The sequence below is a fragment of the Truncatella angustata genome, assembly GCF_020726525.1.
Source record: "Truncatella angustata strain MPI-SDFR-AT-0073 chromosome Unknown BKA67scaffold_2, whole genome shotgun sequence".
Lineage (NCBI taxonomy): Eukaryota > Fungi > Ascomycota > Sordariomycetes > Amphisphaeriales > Sporocadaceae > Truncatella > Truncatella angustata.
Genome location: NW_025763382.1, coordinates 5,718,546 through 5,740,089, shown reverse-complemented (window position 1 = coordinate 5,740,089; position 21,544 = coordinate 5,718,546). Strand labels below are relative to the sequence as shown.

At 47.9% G+C, this 21,544-nt stretch overlaps 7 protein-coding genes across 7 annotated transcripts; 3 read left to right on the top strand and 4 right to left on the bottom strand.

Moving 5' to 3' along the window:
• Positions 1-141: 141 nt before the first annotated feature.
• BKA67DRAFT_689191 (uncharacterized protein) lies at positions 142-772 on the bottom strand (the record flags this gene model as incomplete). The annotated part of the gene is made up of 2 exons (XM_046109090.1): positions 373-772; positions 142-318 (listed from the first exon to the last, which is right to left on the bottom strand). The coding sequence occupies exons 1-2, from the start codon at positions 604-606 to the stop codon at positions 142-144; spliced, it is 411 nt and encodes a 136-aa protein (XP_045962205.1). The 5' UTR covers positions 607-772.
• Positions 773-1,186: 414 nt separating this feature from the next.
• Positions 1,187-2,188, bottom strand: BKA67DRAFT_556838 (uncharacterized protein). Its single transcript, XM_046102194.1, has one exon. The coding sequence runs from the start codon at positions 1,866-1,868 to the stop codon at positions 1,476-1,478; it is 393 nt and encodes a 130-aa protein (XP_045962204.1). The 5' UTR covers positions 1,869-2,188; the 3' UTR covers positions 1,187-1,475.
• Positions 2,189-2,899: 711 nt separating this feature from the next.
• BKA67DRAFT_656202 (eukaryotic translation initiation factor 2A) lies at positions 2,900-5,069 on the bottom strand (the record flags this gene model as incomplete). The annotated part of the gene is made up of 2 exons (XM_046106907.1): positions 2,900-4,423; positions 4,485-5,069. 2 exons carry the CDS (start codon positions 5,067-5,069, stop codon positions 2,900-2,902), a joined length of 2,109 nt encoding a protein of 702 aa, XP_045962203.1.
• Positions 5,070-10,240: 5,171 nt separating this feature from the next.
• BKA67DRAFT_591163 (putative Acetylxylan esterase A) lies at positions 10,241-11,222 on the top strand (the record flags this gene model as incomplete). The annotated part of the gene is made up of 3 exons (XM_046104682.1): positions 10,241-10,396; positions 10,453-10,638; positions 10,695-11,222. The coding sequence occupies 3 exons, from the start codon at positions 10,241-10,243 to the stop codon at positions 11,220-11,222; spliced, it is 870 nt and encodes a 289-aa protein (XP_045962202.1).
• Positions 11,223-12,708: 1,486 nt separating this feature from the next.
• Positions 12,709-14,945, top strand: BKA67DRAFT_556830 (glucose galactose transporter). The gene is made up of 6 exons (XM_046102193.1): positions 12,709-13,139; positions 13,192-13,217; positions 13,376-13,680; positions 13,732-14,147; positions 14,202-14,592; positions 14,646-14,945. The coding sequence occupies exons 1-6, from the start codon at positions 13,043-13,045 to the stop codon at positions 14,812-14,814; spliced, it is 1,404 nt and encodes a 467-aa protein (XP_045962201.1). The 5' UTR covers positions 12,709-13,042; the 3' UTR covers positions 14,815-14,945.
• Positions 14,833-17,492, bottom strand: BKA67DRAFT_203371 (uncharacterized protein). Its single transcript, XM_046095437.1, has 2 exons — positions 17,227-17,492; positions 14,833-17,179 (listed from the first exon to the last, which is right to left on the bottom strand). The coding sequence occupies exons 1-2, from the start codon at positions 17,301-17,303 to the stop codon at positions 15,070-15,072; spliced, it is 2,187 nt and encodes a 728-aa protein (XP_045962200.1). The 5' UTR covers positions 17,304-17,492; the 3' UTR covers positions 14,833-15,069.
• Positions 17,493-19,740: 2,248 nt separating this feature from the next.
• Positions 19,741-21,536, top strand: BKA67DRAFT_514434 (AAT family amino acid transporter; the record flags this gene model as incomplete). Its single annotated transcript, XM_046097645.1, has 3 exons — positions 19,741-20,252; positions 20,300-20,408; positions 20,466-21,536. The coding sequence occupies 3 exons, from the start codon at positions 19,741-19,743 to the stop codon at positions 21,534-21,536; spliced, it is 1,692 nt and encodes a 563-aa protein (XP_045962199.1).
• Between the last annotated feature and the right edge of the window lie 8 nt (positions 21,537-21,544).

Sequence of the window (21,544 nt, the reverse complement as noted above, 5' to 3'; positions counted from 1 at the left end):
AAATGCATGCTTCACCTCCCAACTTCCAATGAGCCTCTTCAGCCTCTTCAGCCTCCAAATGAACTCGCCGCGATCGTCTTAACAAGCTCCTCACTCAACTCGATCTCGACGACCGTGATCGGCGGCCTCAGCTACTTCAGGCTACATGGCTTCGCGCTCGTAGGTTTCGTCTTGGAGACACACCTGTTGGCCAAGATTTTCAAGGTAGCGTTGAAGTTGAGCAAAGTTGCGAATTGTAGGATCACCCTTGAAGAAGAACTTCATGTTCGTTTGTGTCTGAATGCCAGGTGCCCGCAGCGGGCTAAGGAGAGACGAGTCCTGGTTTGGTTCAGTGAGCATGCGCGCCGGTAATCAGAGCAGCTGTTTGCCTACGTGACAGATGTCGATCGAAACATTTAAGGGCCAGTTTGTGTGTGCTACGGTGCCGCCGCTGTCGGCGCTGTCTATACCGTAGATTATAAGACGAGTCGCCCCGGTGATGAGAAGGGACGCCGAAATGAAGCCGAAGAGGAAGGCCAGGAGTAGAGGTGGCAGGCTGGACCAGTTCCTTCTATCACGACGTGGCGCGGGGAGTGTGTAATAAAGGCTTAACGTGACGCTGTTCATTTCGAACGCCGGAGAGCTTGGGTAACGTGGACACAAATTTAGTTCAGCCTAGTAGTCCGATCATGCCAAAGTTGGGTGAAGTAAACTGCATTGGCGACGACGGGATGTAACGACTCAGACAGGGTTGCAGAATCCTTAAGCTCCAAGAGACCAAGCAGCCTAGATGTACCTTCCTCGTTTGCGTAAACCAATTTGCCGTACCAATTGGCAGTTGCCAAGTGATCGTTCCCTCTGTCGAACAAACGAAAGTCTTGCATACAATACTCACTCACCGACAAAGGACTCAACAAGATAATGTGCGGGACAACAATTTAGTGGGAATATCGAACGGGAGTAAGTGTAGCATGCAGTCTCAACCTGAACATCAGAAGATAGTTGCATGAACTTGAAATGTGTGGATTATTTCGGCTGGAATGAGTTGTGTTATTACCGGTGAGCCTGGGGAATCCTTGGGCAGATCGGACATCTCTTTTCACTGATGAGACCAGCTCGATGGAAGGCTGGCCGTGTTGGTAATCAGGTGGTACACCTATGCATATTAGAACAACAGACCGTAGATGAACGATGAGGACCTAGTAGATGCATCAACAAAGTTCAAAAGGTATCCATTAATGTGCCAACCAGTACCAAGTTTTCGAGGTATCCTTCAAGTTAGAAACGACAGATACCCAAGCCAACATCATGAAATACATCCTTGATTGCAGAACCACTGCAGACCGGCGCCTTCCTTGGCGACCAACAAAGAAAAAAGACGCGTAGAACCACGCGCATGCAACACAGACGCGTCGTATTCATCCTTCACCGTGCATCCGGGCAGCCAGCTCCCTCGACATCGTTTCAACTTTAAACAACAACCATAACAAACACCTCTATACAGACTTCCTCGGCCTGCCCCTGGCATTCTTGCCATCAGTACCCCTGATCTTCTTGGTACCCGCGGCCTTCTTGCCGGGATTTCTCGTGACAGTTCCGACAATCTTGTCCGCGACACCCTCGATCTTATCGCTCAGGTGGCTCTTGCGCTTGTGATGAGTGGCGGGGGCCTTTGTCGTAGTAGCAGCAGCGGTAGAACCAGCCGGTCTGCCGCGCTTCTTGACACCAGTGGGCTTTGAGGCGGCCGACGTTGTGGCATTGGTAGAGCCAGGCTTGCGACCGCGCTTGGTGGTCGTGGAGGACTTGGTGTGCTTGCGCTCAGGACCGGAGTCGACGGTGAGGTGGACGCGCGGGCGGGAGTTGCCCGTTGTGGATCGTGTCGATGCCATTGTTTATCACGGCGCGGCCTGACTCTCTTTTTGTTTTTATTTTTGTCTTATTTTTATTAATTTTTGTGCGAAGAAAGGTCGGCGAACAACTTGAGATTGATCTAGTATGTGGCGCGACCAAGACTTGAGTATTTGCGATGAGTTCAACGGTGTGATATAGTGCGGACGAGAGTTGTTTACGTATGCGGGGGGGCGTAGAGATGATTTATATATGAATTCGAAACTGGCAATGCGACGCGCGCTGATTTGCGCAGACAGTTTGCAATTCCTGGCAGACCCTCGACCCTGGTCATGGGGTTCTTGGGTCCTGGCTAGCGCCTGATGTCTAGAATTGCAGGGATATGCTATGGTTAGATCAATTATCCGTTGGTTGGCATAGGTGACGTAGCCGCGTATATTGCTTGAAACAAGTATCCCCTCCCCATTACTTCTTTCTTATAGAAGACACCAACAATACTATAATGCATAGCGAATCAAGGCCTATAAATATTGTTTGGTACTCAGTACAAAGTGCAGGATACAGACAAAGTGTCGGCATAAGAAGATGCCGATACTTCATCATGTAAAACTTATCATCCGGTTGGATGGCTTTTGGCAGGCCTTTTGGAGTCACAATTTGCTAACCTATACCGTGAGCGTGGTTGATCTTCTTAATTCAAAAGCTTTTCTTTTCTCAGTCTATCACGATTCAAAGTCTGGCTATAATTCGAGCAGCTCTGAATAGATGAGGCTACCAGAATGAAGCTGCTACACTAGTGTCCCGCCGCGTGACAAACGCGTCTGCAGTTCTCATTCCACGATGTTTGGGTCTTCGACACAGAACGCCGAACAGTGTCCAAGAATGCCGAGGATCACACAGACTTACTCCCTCACATGCCATTTTCCAACAGACAAGCCACGCGACTTGTCATTCTTGCCCTCTGCTGCTGATCACGCTCATCTGTGCAGAAGCTCTAATGATTCGTCCACACCAGCAATGCTCAAAGAACTGTTTGAAGTGCTTCGGGAAGATGGCTCCAACCATTTCAGGATCAGATGCCTTGCTTTTCGAGGACCTCGAGCTCCTTAAGTACTGAGGACTTCGTAGAGATCTTCTTGATCTGAGTATCCTCAAGCTTCTCACCTCCGGCATGACGCATCTCTAGATCCTCGATGGCTCTAACTTTCTTCTGTAAGCTGCGAAGCTTCTTTGCCATGGGGTTCTGGCTGCCAGGCGAAAGAGGAGTCTCAGCAATGGAAGGAATCTGAGAGGTCTGCACCTGAGGATTCAACGGAGCACCTCCATCACGAACCTGATAGCCTTCACCGTTGCGTGCGGTGTTGCTGCGTTGACGGCCCGGGTTGTTACCTCCGTGCGCATTGTTTCGCGAGCGACTGCGGCTCTGTTGGTTATGGTTGCGATTGCCACGACGATCAGGGCTGCGGCCGTCATTGGCATAGCCTGTACCCTGATCATTAGGCGGGGGAGCAAGCCCGCCAGCGTTGGCAGTAGCATCGCCACCCTCACCTGCCTGCTTCTTCTTGTTGTTTCGCTTCTTCTTGTTCTTGGACGCCGCCTTGGAAAGGTCATCGCCGTCGAGTCCAGGGACAGCCGGAGCAGCACCAGGGACAGAACGAGGGCCAGACTCCGAAAGCTCGGCTCCAGGGACCTGGCGGCGAGATCGGCCAAAGCCATTGGGGCCAATATTGGCAGCTCCGTTGCTCATAACATGGGCAGCGCCGCCTTCATCCTCGCGTCTGAAATGGAGAGGAGTTGCCAAGCCACGAGCACCGGGAGGTCGGTATGCACCCACGGGCTTGGAAGGAGTCTTGACTGTGCCCAAATATGCCACTGCAGAAGAGTGGGGGGTTGGGATAGGGTTCAGAGGATCCGCAGTAGGGAGGTTCTCAGGGAGCATGGGTCGCCAGGCCACGTTGTAAAGCTCTACCATGTCCTCATTGTACATGATGGTGCCTCCGACGTGCCAGATCTTGATACCATTGTCAACGCGAAGCCGGGGCGAGGTGGTAGCGGTCATGATATAGCGACTGTCGGGGCTGAACTGGCAGACACTGGGGCTGCCACTCTCGATAGTGCAAATCTTTCGGTAGTCCTTCTCCATGTCGTAGACATCAATCTGACCTGCCAAGTTTCCAAAACCAGCGACCAGAACAAAACGACCAGTCGGTGAGAAGATCAACGTGTTACGGGGTGCAATCTGGAAAGAGTGCATCGGAACAGCACGCTGGTTAAAAATGGTGGTCTTGGCGGGCATGTAGCCATAGATGGCTCCGAATTCTTTGCCATTAGGAGACCAGGTGACGTCGTGAATAGGGCCCTCCTTGTCGAGAGTAACGCGGGCGTCGAATCCACCATTGGCGTAGAGGAGATACATGGTGGTCTCACCATAGTAACTCTTGTTGGACTTGTCCACATCTGTTTGTGCCAGCACAATCAGGGCCGTTCCCAGACTGTTCCATTTCAACTGAACCTTGTCGCCCTTGAAAAAGGTCTTCTGAGAAATCGGGCTTGTGAACTCGGGAACGTTGAAGACCTTGACAGCGGCGGGTTGACCCTACAGATATTCTCGTGTTAGTGGTTGCTTCGGGTGTACTTAATGGACCAGTAAGACATACCTTGCGCTCGGGGATGAAAACGGCGACGTTGTGGTTTTTGCCGGGTGCAACAGCGAAGTCGGTAAGGCCTTCAACGCGCAGCTTATTCCACACGGTCTTGAGATCGTGACTCTCGTAGAACTGGACCTCGTTGGTGACGCTCCGGGCGCAGAACTTCTCGTCGGAGGTGTACTGTAGATTCCAGCCTGACATGGACTTTTGAACAAACCGACCGATGGGCTGCTTCTCAGAACCTTCGGCGACATCCTCGACCACGCGCCAGATCTTCAGGTTCTTGGTGGCATCGCCAGCTTCGTCCTTGGCCGGTCGTTCGTATGTGCTAAAGTAGGTTCCACGGGGTGAGAATGCAACCTCGTAGACTTGGGTGACTGCGACCGTAGTCAGGAGACTGCCGTTGGAGGCATCAACAATGCCGACGCTGTCGTTGGTGGCCCAGGCAAAGTAGCGGCCACATGGCGAGTATAGTATGCAACGCAAGTTCCCTTCGGGTTTGACGAACCCAGGCAGGGTCTCGTAAACAGGCGCAGCGTCGGTGACGCCGATGGCCTTCTGGGTCCGGTATGCAAACTGCAGAGGAGACGCCATGACTAGTCAAAGTCACAGAGACGATCTGTGCAGATTGTGCGAAGGTAGAGGGAGGGTTTCGTAGGAGGATTCCTTTCGTAGGGACGTTTTACTGGCTGATAGCACAAGGCTTCGGGATGCACTGCACACGGGGAGTTTCAAGTCGAGACGAGACAGGACAAGACTCGTCGGGCAAGAATAGCAGGGGTGGTAATCCGTGCCTGGAAAAAGACACAACACGGCGGATGAGGATTAGGCTGCTGGTGGATTCTTTGTTTGGAGACTTGATGTGGCGCAAGGAGCTCGTCTTGTGAACTGTCTCAAGACTGGCGGGGAAGATTTGACAATGCTTGATCGTATTTAGCTAAAAAGCAATCAGGCGGTTGTCTTTCCTTCCTTCGAGTAGTGATGGTGAGACTGTGTTCTGGCCGGTCGGTGTGATATTGGTGATGACGACGAGGATGACCTGGCTGAGAGGGTTGACCAGTGGTGCTTCAGATGCCAAGTAAAAACGTCTGTCGGAAAAAGAATAGAAGGGAACACGAAGTCGCCCAGAGGGAATCGATTGACACTTAGGCCAATGGGCTGACAAGGCGTGATGTTGCGGAGCGTGCAATGGGCTGGGGGGAAAAGAAGGAAGCGAAGTTGTCCACAACCAAAAGAGCTGACTGTTTTTGCTTGACTCAAATTTTCCCAGCTGCTGTCAGGTCAAAGTTGCTCAGAGTCGCCTGTCGCTTAAAGCTAAAATAAAAGGCAGCTCAGACAAGTCATGCCAAGCTAAAAACCAAGCCCAAGCCCAAGCCAACGCCCAAGCCCAAGCTCAAAATATGACAAGTGCCGCAAGTGCTGACCTCAAAAAAGCTTTCATCACTGGTGCCATTGAGACCACACAAATGAGGCGCAGTCAATTTAGACTTGAACTCTCTCCTCCATCCTTCATCCTCCCATGCTCTCGGGGCGCTGTCTGTAACCCCGTCCTCTGCAACGTGCAGCATGTGGCTTGGACTAAGACACACTACCGGGTTGCGGGTCCAACTATCAAGTCTAGATTGGGCCCCCCTTGACAGGGCGGGAAGACCTCAAATACTATGTAAGTTATACCCCACGTCAATTTCATCCATTGGAATGGGATGCTTCTTTCAACTGCCCCGCCAATACGTCCAGGTGGACTGTTCATGCGAAAACCACCCGTGATGATGACAACGTTAGGCCCAGGAGAGGAATTTGTCTTGCGCACCATCAGCCCATAACATCTTCCCCAGATGGCTCTGGACTACTTATTGCAGTCGAAATATGCAGAGAAGATACGCACCCATACCGACGACAGCCTCTGTTAGCAGTTTTGTGTGATTGGTCTAAGGTTAGGTAGGGTTAACGACCATGTGGTGTCATTCACCAACAGAGTCTCCAGCGAAGCAATAGCACAACGGCGCCTTTAACTTGCGTACCTCGAACTCATAGTAACCTTCTGAGCTTGTTGATACGTAAATTCTTTGCCCTATCTTCACGCTTGAACTTTGATTGCGCAAGTCTTGACACGCAAGTCTTGACACGCAAGTCTTGACACGCAAGTCTTGACACGCAAGTCTCGACATCATTTTTCTTTTCAGAATACATATGAGAACTGGTCTAAGCACTTCAAAATATGGTCAATACGTTGTTCTGCCAACATTTGCGGATTTTTTTTTCCGGCTTGGCGGGGTTTTACAGTGTCAGTACACTTATCAGCATCTCATAGTTTCTTTGCTATAGCCTGTTATGCGTGACAACTCTATGTCACTACGCAACTCTCAGACCGCTGTTTATTTTGACTTCCTCAGTCCTATGGTCTGTCTTACCTGTAGCCCCAAGTTGCTGTTGTATCCCAGCTAGGGCTTATTTTGCTGTTCAGGCTCGTGTTCACATTTTTTTCGCCTTCTTGGACTTGATACCATCTAGAAGAACCCCATCAGAAGTAACGACGCTAATCCAAATTCGTGGACCTGGCAGCGGCATACCTTACGAACCTTGTGGTTCTTCAGTTGAACACTAGACAAGTCTAACATCGGGCATTATCTATATCTATGCATTTGCTGTATGGTCAGTCCTTTCAGTATGCAAGTTCATTACTCAATTCAGACATCAAAGCGACTTTCTCGCCCTATGACACCGACGATTGGGATGCAAGGAGCAATCATATACAACCAACGACTTGCACACTAATCTGCGTCTATTTATTACCAATCCAAGTCTGGCGAAAGAAGCTGGCATGAAAATTGAAGCTTAGTGCCATAGTTTCAACACTCCTTGTTACAGAACGCTAACTTAGCACATATACCACGTCCATACTGCGGCAACGGGTGCATATATGGGTGACTCTCAAAGAAGCGAACCTCCCCAACCATCATGACCGATCCTCCACTATCTCCTTTTTTTTTTGATTTTTTTTTTGAGATTTGTCATTGGAGAAATCATAATCGTCATAGGCAATGTGAGAGTTTTTGTTCTCTTGGTCGCGTTCGTGCCTCAACTGGTTGTTGCATGGGACGACACGGGCAAGGGTTCCGTTATCTTCGGAAAGGCCGTTAGCTTGAGCCTACCAGGCCTTTCGAGGGTCATGTCAGTGTCAGTTCAAGATATTATCTATCAGTTTTAGTTGCCTTAGTATTTTGTTATTGAATATTTCTGTATTTGCATACAGAGTGGTGCAGCAGCTCTGAATATTGAAATATCAAGGCTGACCTGACCTAGGACAAACTTCTGCCGACCTGACCAACAATCTCTCTGACATTCATGTTCGATAGCTTAATTGGATGGATTAGTTGGTTGCGGATTGCAGAGTTCTTATTCAACGTCCCTTCGCACCTAATAGATTTCCGATATGAGTCTAGCCGAAGCCATTACAGCAAGGGTAGACCATCAAATTGCGAGCTTGATCGCCGACACCACCGTGAGGTGTAGAGCTTTCGTAGATACGCAATGTGGCTCAAATCACATAGGAGCTTTGTCGCTATGTCACGAAGCTAGAATTTTATGGCGCATTACTGACTAACTTTCAGCAAGCAGGAGCCGATAACAGCGAGTATTCCACGCCTAAATCGGGCGAGTATCTTGCTCTATTCAGACAATACCATCCCCTTATCTCTGCTTTGCATAGGCAATTTTTATCATGTGATACTATAACCTACGACCCTTTCTGGGCCACAGCCGTATAGCTGGATATCCCCGTATACCTGCATCCTCGGTCACCTACGTCTACTATATGCTAAGGCTTGAATACGGTTATGCGGCTTGGATTCTCAAACCTGTGCATCAGTTTGCTATGGAACTTTCAATATATGTTTCTGGGTCATGCACCAACAATGTATCTGAGTAAGTGCCATCTTCACATCATGTTGATTAGACGAACATCAGCTCTGGAGCTCGAGTTAGCCACCAGTCCCCACCACAGCCGTTTTCCGAAGCTGGGCAAGGTAGTAGTTAGACATCTTTGAGAGCGCCCTCCGAGTGACTTCTGGCAGATTGACAAATTTGAGTCATAATCTCCTTGTCTGCAGACAGCTAGTAACCAATGTCGCACAGTCCTTGCACGCCAGGTGTAAAATGAATTAACTATGAAGCGCAACTTCTCATACTGGCGAATTATATTTTTACGAGACCACTACAGGAAATATCTGGATGAATTTTCTGAGTTACTACTGCCACATACTTGGTGGGACGACCGGATCTTGCTGTGTGTTGAATATCCGTTCGTCGCGATGTATCAGGGTGTGGATTGGGGTGAGTAGACTGCCGTATATATAGCAGAGCAAGCTAGACTTCATTCGTAGCTGTACGATAAATCGTAGGGCTTAGATAAGAAACAGAATAACAACGCCAACCGCTGCACATGACGTAATCATCGCCGACGAGGGGGTTGCAGTCGTATGTTATTCACACGCATCACATGCGTAATTATTAGACCCTTTTGATATGCCAACTGTTGTTACTGGTCCACTCCCCGAAAGCATGTGATAATTCATTTATGCATAAAAGTAAGCTTAATCGCGAGCAGTCAACCGTCAAGTTGTCTCAAATTGATGTGAGTACTCACAAGGTACAAAAATATATGCGGTCGGTATGATGTTTATGAGTGTGCATTGGGGTGTACTTCGTATTGGTGTGCTACTTAATTCAGACTAAGGCGAGCTTGTGGCAACCGACTTTGCGTGATTCATAATAGACCAACTCGGAAACCGATTGGCAATATTCTACTCAAAAAAGATTGCGAAATGGAAGGAGAAAAAGGACTAGAGCACTAGCGTACAACCACCTCCCTTGAGGCGCCAAGTTTGAGGAACATGTATAAGCAGACTGCAGGCGGAGATTTGAATTTTCCACGAAACACATTCTTGTAGTACAATGAAAGTCTTGGAATTAACGAAGTGTGCTCTCCACTGATAGTATGGTATAATTACAGTCGTATCAACGTCTAGATGACGAAATAATATGTACTTCTGGAAAGATAAGGATAGCCTCCTAGAGACAATACTAAAGCTAGACAATACGGTACAGCATTTGTTTTGTAGGCAAGAGGTCTCTAACCTCGAGGTCAATACTGATTACTGTCGATATCTGAAAGCCCGTCTCACAAGGTCTAATTTCCAACAACACCGAACGTAGTATTAATGATACAGCGCGGCATGTTTCTTACCGAGGCAGATTCTCTTCCCACATTTACTACAGTACGACGCAACAGGGGCGAGGACACGATATCAAACATAAGCAGCATGATGAAGGATATATGGTTAGGTATACCTTGTATAATGCAATTCTGACTATTAACCTACACATTGCCGTATATAAATGATACCTGCCTAGTCTGGAGATAGCCCATTAATGGCGCTTTGTCTCGGCGAATGGGGTTCTATGGATTCATTATACAGGCTCCAATTAAAACCTCTTCGCAATGCAACCTACCGATTTTAGTGTTTGCCCCGTGGACGCATTTCTTGGAGCGGGAGAATTATTCCCCAGTATGATTGAGGCTCGGCATGCAACATCACCATAATCTAACGACACAAAAGCTTAATTAGACACCGAGTCGAGCATGAAGCATAAATACTATGTCCAATATCGAATTTCTGGATCTGCCTTCAAAAATGTGTCGCCATCGGTCCTGTTCTACTCTTTTATCTCCAATGAAATACGCCAACAAAAGAAACTGGTTGAAGATGCTTCTTTCTAGCCTCCTTGTGGGCATAGGGCTTTTCGCCAACGTGGAGGGAGCTCTCACTCGCGTCACCGACTTTGGCACCAACCCGGCTGGTATCGAGATGTATATCGATGCCTCTGGTGCCGCTTCTCGTGGAGCCCCAATCATTGTAGGAGTGAGTGGGCGTAGAAATATCACATACTCTTTCATAGTTACTGATAGATAATTAAGCTTCACGGATGTCACGGCACAGCCCAAGGCTATTATCAGGACGGTAACATGGCGACCCTAGCCAAGCAAAGGGGTGCTATTCTGATTTATCCTTCTTCCACTCATGATTTACTATGTTGGGACTGTGGCACAAGTGCGAGTCTCACTCGTTATGGAGGAGGTGACCCGACAAGCATTGTTCAAATGGTGTGTGCGACCCCAATATTTCATACCATGTTTCACGTGGATCTGACTAGATATAGGTCGACTACGCTATCGGTAAATATAATGCTGATGCCGATCGTGTATTCATCGTCGGTACCTCATCAGGCGCCATGATGGGAAATGTTCTCTCTGCTATTTACCCTGACGTTTTTAGCGCGGCCGTTGTCTATTCAGGTACTGCTGCTGGATGCATGGCTGTCCCGCCTGGAACTCCCCCAAACCCATATGATCCCTGTGGGCTGGGACGTATCACTAAGACCCCTCAGCAGTGGGGCAATATTGTTCGAGGTTACTACCCTGGATATACTGGCGCGTATCCACGCATGCAGATCTGGCATGGCACGGCCGACACTACTGTTGTATATCACAACTTCGACGAGGAACTGAAGGAGTGGTCCAACGTGCTTGGAGTTTCGTTCGGAAGGAATTCGACAAACAACCCACAGTCTGGTTATACAGAGATGATTTACGGCACAGGAGATACTCTTGTCGGGTACAGCGCACGTGGCGTAGGCCATGTTGTTCCCCAACATCCCACACAAGCTTTGAGCTGGTTTGGTCTTTGAATGAAACTAAGCCTGAACACCAAGCCTCCAATAATTATGTACTCATTAAGTTCATGTTGTTATCGACCGTCTACCTAGGTTTTATAACCATGACCAGATTGAAAAAAGCACGGTATAGGCGGAAAGGGGAAATTTAGGATCTTGAGAGTCGTTAAGGGATTTTCATGTCATTATATAAAAAGTTTTGTCGCATATTATACTTACTATTGCAACAGACAATGGTTGAAAGAACTTGTAACTATGTTATCTTGATTGCATCGTGTTTTTTTCCCTATTTATCTTTACATAAATCATTGCTATTCCTGTTACGTAATTATTGTCTAAAGCGTATCAACGCTACTAGCAACTTTTACGCCGGAAGGCTATTTATTCATTGCTCAACACAGCTGTCTTAAACTCTCTCCCACACATATTTGTATGTCGCCCATAAACTTGAACCAGCGATAGTCAAGTCATGCTACTAAGATTCATCTGATCAAGTCGAAGCCAGTACCATGGTTACAGGCATAACTTGACACTCTGGTCAAGTATCGACAAGGGTGACAGTCGGAGACGGTTGCAATGTTAATCCAGAAGTCCCCATTTGGTTAGGGCAGTGTTGATACCCATCTATACTAAGAAGGCACCCATCATGGAGACTCTTCTTACAGCCCAAAGGTGATGATGATGCTGCAGATCCTAATGACAATTATGGTGTCACTAGAAATGGGGCAGTAACCATTAATGAGGACGGTAGCGTGGCAACAACTAACCACCATTGTCCTTTGATGAAATGATCATGTCAAAGAAACGCCACGCTTCACACAAAGAAGCTGCCGTAATTACAATCACCTCCTATTCGGAGACAGTCTAAACATATCTGCAAGGCGTCCCCCGCAGCCCAGTCATTCGGAATTCCCGATGAGCATGCATATCCCCACCCTGACCCCAATCTCGGATGATCAAAGACCTACACGAAAAAAGCGAGCTGCCAAAAGTTCCAGATCAGATACGCGGACCTGGCCTAATTCCAGTGGGCACGCCGGCATAAAATCGACATATCACCTTCGCAAACGCAATAGTAGCAGTCTTGTCGCAAAGCTCAGAGATTTGTATTGGTGTGATAGTTTACCTAACATTAAGAGCTTGATGTACAGTGTTGCTTTGTATAATATAGTTTTGTATTTTTCGTTAGTCTGCTAGTATAGTGCATTCGCCGATTTGGTTGTCTCAACATGCCTTAACGACGCTGAGGCGCAAGCATACCAAGACTCCTCCATCCAACGAGAATGTTCCATTCACAATGTCTGCCCTATCTCCCACCGGGACCTCTCGGCACTGTTTCTATCCTTATCCCTTATCAAATGGAGAAGTTGGAGAAGTGGCTCCAACGGTCAGCGGGGCCCCGCATCAAATAGTTCCAGTTCAGCCTATGGCTAAACACCAACTCCGCACCGATCCCTGGCTGAACTCTTGAATCGGCTACCAATAGTCCGAAGGTGAGACTCTCTGTATGTAATGTAACTGTATCGAAATGAGGTTGCGCACCGCTGATCATTCAGCCGAGCGCGAGTCGAAGCATGCGGAAGCTGGTACCGGTGAGAGATGCCGATATATATGCATGCACGTCGATAGGACGTGTGGAACCTGTAATGGTAACGTGGTACAGCAGTATCTGGTGTAACCGGATTTCCCCCCTCCTTCTAGGGAACCCCAGGTTTTCACTAATATGGTGATAATAGCCGCTTGTGAGGTTTATTGCTTTCTCAAGATCTTCATCACTTGTTTCCAGACTTATTCTAAAGAAAGTTTTGCAACAGTTAGTAATATCGCTAACCACCATGGCGATCTACAAGCGTAAGATCACCGTGTCGGATGACACGGTGACCAGTGCTTACCGTCTCACTGCAAAGCAGTCTATGGTTCCAAATGGTCTGGGTAAGTAAAATTGGCGACAAGAGGAGCACTAGACTTACGTAAACATCAATAGTTACCATTTTGTTCTTCCTATGGGGTGTAAGTCATCTTCTATACCTTCTTATCTCCTCATATGCATTGTTTTGTAATATAATTACAGCACACATCATCCATTGTGTTATTGTCGTCGCTCTTGAATATTTATGGACATGTGACATGTATTTTTCATTCAAGCGAGACTGATCTTAAACATGTAGTTTGCATACGGATTACTTGATGTGTTGAACTCCCACTTTCAAAAATCTCTCAGTATTTCTAGTTCTATGGCGGCTGGCCTCTCAGCAGCTTACTTCGGCGCATACTTTTTGTGCCCACCTACAATTTCTGGATGGATTCTCAGAAGATTTGGTTTCCGAGTAACTTTCATGACCGGGTTAGCAGTTCTGGCAGTCGGATGTCTCCTCTTCTGGCCATCCGGTGTCAAGAAGTCATTCGGTGGATTTTGCGGCTCGATGTTTGTTGTCGGAATGGGACTATCAACGCTCGAGACGGCTGCTGACCCGTAAGTCGGAATCTTCAACAGTCAAAGCTCCTCGCCTGATATATTTCACAGCTTCCTTGCGATCTGCGGTCCCCCTAAGTATAGCGAAATTCGATTGAACCTAGCACAGGCCGTTCAGGGTATAGGTTCTTTTGTCGCGCCCATTCTTGCCTCACGAGTCTTTTTCGCAAGCACAGTAGACGACGAACAGGGGCTTGCCAATGTTCAGTGGGTATACCTCGGTGTCGCCGGCTTTGTTGTGCTACTCATCGTCCTGTTCTTTTTCGCTCCCTTCCCAGAGATCACCGACGCCGATATGAACCTGCAAGAAAACGAGATTGGCGAATACGATCCTGGCCCATTAAGAAAACAGTATAACCTTTTTCTAGCCGTGTGGGCACAATTTTGCTATGTAGGCGGACAGGTTGCTGTCGCCAACTACTTTATTCAGTTTTGTGAGGAGGCCGGTCGCTCATCTGCAGAATCTTGTAAGTTTCCAGGACATTCTCGTTGGTTGATACGGTCTAACCGAGACTTTCTAGCGGACCTGCTTGCTATTGGTCAAGGTCTTTATGCTGCCAACCGTTTTATCGCCGGTTTCCTTATGATGATTCCCGCTGTCAAACCGCGAATCGTGCTTGCGACGTACCTTGGGCTTTGCTTCGTTTTCATCATCCCCGCAATCACCACTACTGGAACTGCCTCAATCGCGTGTCTGATCCTAGTTCTCTGTTTTGAGTCTGCTTGCTTTGCAACGATCTTTACTCTTGGTCTCAGAGGCCTTGGTCGCCATACGAAGCGAGGAGGTAGTTTCCTGGTCGCTGCCATCAGTGGCGGAATGGTGTTCCCTGCTATGACTGGTGCTGTTGCTGATCGTTCTGGAGCTCACACTGCAATGACGATCCCTGCAATGGGTTACGTTCTTGCCTGGGTGTAAGTGATTCGATACTGCAGTATTGGAAGAGTAATAACTAATAATCCCCTAGCTACCCTCTCTATGTCAACGTTTGGAATCGCAACACGATGGACTCTCACCGTGAAACTAACGTTGGTGTTGCACCCATCGGCGATAAGGTCTTCCAGCTTGAACAGCAAACTTCACATGCCGAGAACCAGACGGGAAGTGCGTCGCACGGCATCTCAACCACCCACTAATCTGTTAAAGCTATTGACGCACTTGCCACACTCTGGCAAATAGCCAATGACTCGATTATTATCGAGCCATCTGATTATAAAAATAATGAATTAAACATCAATTATATACAAGTAAATATGTAAGAAAAGGGTATAAGTGTATGTCTCTTCGACGTTTTGATTCCAAATCATCCATTGCACCAAGGACTCCCGCTAAACGCAGTGAACCAAACAAATGAGATCTACTCATATACAATTTGAAGAGTTTGGATGACATCACGATTGTACGGTGGTTGTGTCGTGTTCAGTTGTTGTAGTGGTCTCAGTGACTGTCGCCGTCTCCGTTTCTTTGACAGTAATTGTTATCGGACCAGTTATAGTAGTCGATTGCACAATAGCGGTTAGCTTTGCGCCTCCGTTTGGTATCAGATTTGTAGTGGCTTCTGGCACGTCACTAACTCGGTGAGAAGACTTGGTCTTCGTCGTCGTGTGAATAGGAATGATGTCTAATGTAGTTAGGGTAGGAGCCTGGCGCGTAATGCTTGAAGTTGTGCTCGACTTCTCAGTAATGAAATTCGATGTAGACGCTCGTTTGGTGCTTGAGTTCGTCAACTCCCTATCAGACTGCGAACTGGTAGAACGAGTTCTTGTTGATAAGGTGGTTGAACCGGTGGAAGGTGTTTCAATTACAGCCGAAGTGGCACTGGTTTGTTGGGCCGAAGTGTTAATAGTAATTGTGATTTGACTGATAATAGTCGTTGGCGACGGTTTGATTGTGACCGTGACTTCAGTCGGCTCATTGGCCGGGGTCTGCGAACTAGTAGTTGATGAAGTGGCTGAACTTGACGAAGTGATCGTTGAAACGACAGCAGTTGAGCTTGCAGCCGATCCTCCAAGGATTTTTGCAGCAATTGCGGGATCATGGCAACCAATTTGAACCCCGGTCGTCGTGTTCATGGGAAGCGCAAAACACTGGGTAGTACCGGTACATGATGTGATTTCAAACGCACCATGCGCATTGCATTCTCCGATGTTGCCGGTCACGCAAGCCGCTTGGCCTTGTTGACATGCCGATTCAACAGTCAGATTGTTAAAGACCGTGTTGTATTGAAGGGCTTCGGCGAGGTTACTAGCATAGACATCTGCTGCTACGGTGGTGGAAGATGCAGGCGCCTTGCTAATCACGGTCGGCACGGCAGTGTTGATATTGCCTGTCGGTTTGACTGGTGCTGATGAGTAAGACGACTTTGAGATCATCGAGAAGCTGGCCGAAGATGACCCCAGTGCAATGGAGCTAGAGCTACGCGTCGCATCGCTCGCACTCTTCGATGATGCCAGCGATGAAGCAGATGATAAATCTGAAGTTGCAGACGCTGTGCTAAATAGTGTGGATGAGACCCTGCCAGATACAGTTGGCCCCATGATGGAACTTGATCCAATACTTGTTGACGACGTGTTTGTGGTGGGCGTAAAACTTATGATGAATGGTGCGACACTTGTTACCACAACGCTTCCTGTGATGGTGGCGCTAGGCCCAGTACTGACACTCGAAGCCTGACTCAAGGTGGAGCTAGACACATTTCCTGATGCCAGACTGGCACTTGAGAGCAATGTAGAAGAGCTGCTGCTAACAACGCTCGCGGAAGAAGACCCCAGACTCAAGGCTACACTTGAGGCTAGACTTGCACCTGTTGTAGCCCTTGACGACGTAGGTGAAAGAATTATGGAACTTGCGAATGATTGAGTGGAAGAGCCAACTGAAGTGCTTGGTGGCGAAGAGGAGTATAATGTAGCACTTGCAATTGATGATAATAGTTGTGGTTGCGTCGTATCAATAAGCGTGAAGGTTCTCGAGACAGAGGTGGTTGAGACTGATGATGAGCTGCTTAAGGTTGGTGCGCTCTCGAAGGCAGCTGTTGAACCAAGACTCGTTAATGAAGAATTTGCCGTAGCCGCAGCCGCAGCCGTGGACTTTGAACCCTGTGAGCTCGATGACAACGAACCGGTCGTTGACACCACTTCTACAGTTGAAATTGACGTTCCAAGAGCCACCGTTGAATTCGAAGTTGACGATAGTAAGGATTGAGATCCCGTTGATGAGGATGGTTGTTGTGTAGATGACGCCACGAGAGAGGTTGCACCACTTGAGGCTGGGTCGATTACATTAGTGAGGAAAGTTGAGCTTGTCAACGGTGTTGACGACGTTGAGGCAGAAGACAAGGTCAATAACGTGGACGTCAAGAATGACGCTTGAGCTGCTGTTGACGACGCGGACAGTGGCACTGAAGAAGACGACAGTGAAGTTGCCGCCGGCACTTGAGACACTCTGCTCGTCTCATTACTAAATATTCTTGAGGTTGCGCCACTCAAGTCATCACGCTTTATTCTAAGACCGTTAGTATTGATATAATCCATATCGGCAGTAGTGCATACCTTTGTCCACGTCGCCATGAGACTGCCGAGCAGGCCCCAGAAAACAGGAGTACGTCGAGAATGATGGATACATGCATTTTGCAGATCTTTTCGGGTTCTAGAAACTTCAAACGAGGATCTTCTATAAAGGAAAGGAAGAGCAACGGGTATGGTGGGTCAGGATTAAGACGCGTTCGATAGCAGCTCCGGAGCCTTAGAGATTCATATTACGGGGAGGTGGAGAAAAAGAATGTCTCGAGTCAAAGAGAAGCCAGTTCTCATTCAAATTAAGACAATGGCATGAAGCGGTCGACGCATGAAATGTCAATAACAAGCGACAAAGGAAACGAAGGAGATGAATAGCCCTAGATTTGGCAGAAAGACACCAAAGGAGAGCACGATTCCGCCCATTGCTCGCGGCTACGGGTAGAGACTGCCATCTTGTATGAAACACAAGCAATGCTGCTCGCTTGTGAATCACTCAATCCAGGCTCGGAACCAAAGAAACCTCGTCTTTGACGAGCTAACCACGATGGATCTCGGGCCTGGCTGTTGCAGTTGATACCCTGGGAGATGAGACCCATTGAGACGACCAGAGTGTTCTAGAGAACTATCCAATCCGATGGACTCATAGTCATTGGGTCTAATTGCACCGACCGCCAGACAGCGTTGCCAAATGTTGAGGCTGAACACATCACAGAGGTATTGGGTTTCCAACATCGTTGGTTAAGCGCTGCTCACAAACGTTGTTTGAGCAAAGCGTGTTTCCAAAGATCGTGAAAGCTGGCGCGCGTCTGTTTATAATTGGCAGATATCATTTCCTGGCCGCAACCCAGAGCAAGCGAGAGCCAATCGTGCTGAGCTCGCTAACACTAGCTGTGGCACCTTGATGGGGCACCTACATACATACGGAGTTGTAGCTTAGCTATCCCCCACCTCGGCTAAAATTAACAGCTTGAATTTTTACTGCTTCTCCTTTGCGATTACTCCGTAATGCAGCATGAAATAGATCCATGAAAGCGTTTCGGCGAGGGACCTTCCTGCACATGTGACCGTTCATTGGTTCCTAGCTCACTTGCGTATTTAATAAAGTAGCATCTGCATCTGTTTGATATAGACGGTGTCCCAACTTCGAATTTATGGGTGCAAAAAGAGGAAAGGAAGATAGTGCGGGTCCACACGGATTAAGTAGCAAATGTTGTATTCCTGTGGTGGGAGCTCAAATGGCCACTACCCCAGAAGCATCCAATGTTGATGACGTTTAGTGACTCTAAATTTCAATTAATCTTCGATTGGCGAGTGTCGTCGTTGTCGCTGCCATGGCGCATTAAAGGCACTGACAATCCACCACTCACGGCCAGAAAGTTGTAATGTGGCTTTGGAGCTTGTCCGATATGTATTCAATCGTGCACAGCAGTCCTGTCGTCAAGTAGCGGGCGATTCCAGCATTCAGCACATAGCATCCACTATCTTAAAATCCTCAATGCTTGCTCGAGTGCAGGTTCCAACTATTGCAATATCAAACAGTGCATAACCCAGACACGAAAGGCTGCATGTACATGCACAAACAGCAGGGCCGCCTACAAATCAATGTTTCCTGGTTCAGCCTCTATTGTCATAACTGTGGTGTGCTAGAGGCGTACTCCAGAAGAAGGCTTCTAGTTGGTGCTTAGCCAAGCAACCCAGATACAAAAATCCACAAAGTCACATATGCTTGGACATAAAATGGGTTAGCTTTACTACCCTATCTAACCCATAATGCGATACAGAATTTCGTTCAAATTATACATCGACTTGGTGATTTCGGAGGTTATTCTGTATCATATTATCCAAAGTTTATTAGGAATTACTTGTGCGTAGTGGACGTATCTGTGAATTTTGGTGTGCGCCACTTTGCCAAGGCAGAAGCTCGATGAGCTTGATTCCTTTTTGGTAGGCACGCCAATGTCGTACCTTTTACGGCACCATTCTGCTTCCCCTCAAGTGCCCTCAACGGTACTGCTTAGCGTCTGCCGCGCCCGGCCGGTAGTGCTCTCGGTCAATGATTGTACGATCTAACCTAGATTTCCGTTTCGCCCATTGTGCTTGCGAGGGACAAGGATGCGCTCATCCCATCATCATGGTTTACCAATGTTTATTGTATACCGTCGGAGATATTCCTAGATATCGTTAGATAAATCTTAGTGTAGGGGCTGGAGATAGTTCAGCGATCTCTCCAGAGGCGTGGGGCAAGAACAGGGTTGTAGATCTAGATGCATGCGTTCGCTGAAAACTTGTCGATCTTGTACTCTAATTCGTCGAGCTAATCGGTGATGCAGAATGCAGGGTAATGCCGCATCGCCTCCAATGTTGTCCAGTTGAATCTTTCTCCCTTCTAATAGATTAACTTGAAGCTGTCGTATAGTCTTGCAGGTTTTGTTAAGACATACACTTATGTTTGCGTTATCGTGAGGCTTGATCCAACCCCACTTTTGATATTGTCTATCTACGGAGTAGAGAAATCGCCATCCGGACACGACACCGGTCGCACTAGCGATGACTGCGATATCTGAAATCCGAAATGGAGGCAATGGCAGTGACGAGAAAGTTGTCAGGCCAGAGTCATTGGGGGACAACGCACACGAAGGGTTGATCCCAGTCAGCGACAATGCAGATCAACTACAGCGCCATCTGGGCAACCGCCAGATTCAGCTCATTGCCATTGGTGGTACTATCGGCACAGCGTTATTCGTCAGCATCGGAGGTGGACTCATGGAAGGAGGTCCAGGCAGCCTACTTATTGCCTTTACACTCTATTCTTGCCTTCTCGGTCTGGTAAACAATTGTCTTGCAGAAATGGTAATCTACATGCCGGTATCAGGCTCATTTGTGCGAATGGCTGGCAAATGGGTGGACGAAGCATTCGGGTTCATGGCGGGTTGGAATTTCTTCCTCTATGAAGCTTGCTTGATTCCATACGAGATATCAGCGCTGAATCTGCTTCTCACATTTTGGAGGGATGACATCCCTGCAGCTGCAGTATGTGCTGCGTGCATCGTCCTCTACGGGTGAGTAAACTGCATCTCAGATTGTAATAGCGTACTAACATGAACAGTCTCTTCAACGTTGTCGCTGTGAAATATTATGGAGAAGCTGAGTTCTGGTTATCATCTGGAAAACTATTACTACTCCTGATGCTATTCTGTTTCACTTTCATTGTTATGGTACGTCCCTTCACTCCTGTGATATGATCCGAGCTCCCAGTGCTGACTCAGGGACAGGTCGGTGGAAATCCGCAGCACGATGCGTTTGGATTTCGATATTGGAATAATCCAGGAGCATTTGCTGAGTATGTGACCACAGGTCCTCTTGGCCGCTTTGAAGGGTTTCTCGGTGCGCTCTTTTCTGCAGCATTCACTATAGTCGGGCCGGAATACCTAGGCATGGTGGCTGGTGAGACGGAACGGCCCCGAACATACCTTAAGCAGGGGTTCAAGACCATGTACTGGCGCTTTGGAGCTTTCTTCATTCTGGGTGCCCTCTGTGTTGGCATCATCCTGCCCTACAACGACCCTCAACTGGAAAATGCTGGCACCGGAACCGCTGATGGAAGTCCTTACGTCATTGCTATGCAGAACATGGGCATCAGCGTGTTTCCGCACATCGTCAACGCCCTCATGGTGACTAGCATCTTCTCTGCTGGTAATGCTTTCACATATTGCGCTATGCGATCGCTCTATTCGATGGCTTTGGATGGACATGCACCAAAAGTCTTCGCCAAATGCAACAAGCAGGGCGTTCCATATTGGGCTTTTGTTTTTACCATGTGCTTCCCTTGTCTGTCATTCCTGCAAGTCTCAAATGACACCGCACAAGTAGTTACATGGTTGGCCAATTTGACTGAGGCTGGCCAAATTATTGACTACATTGTCATGACGGTGACGTACATCTTCTTCTATCGGGCACTTCAAGCTCAAGGCATTGATCGGGAAACACTACCTTACGTGGGATGGTGGCAACCGTGGTCTGCCTACATCGGAACTGTAGGTATGATCATTATGGTCTGCATATACGGCTACACGACATTTCTTCCAGGCTGGTGGGATGTTGGCACCTTCTTCTCCTATTATTCGATGGTTTTTGTGGCTTTTGTTACGTATTTTGGGTGGAAGATCTTCAAAAGGACCAAGATTGTGACTGCAACACAAGCAGACCTTGTTTGGGATAAGCCAATCATTGACGCCTATGAGAACTCACTTCCGGACCCTCCTACCAGCTTCCGTGAAGAGCTTCTCATTATGGTGCGCTTGAGTAAGCGAAAACACAACGACGAAAATAATAATTCAATCTAGGGCAATAC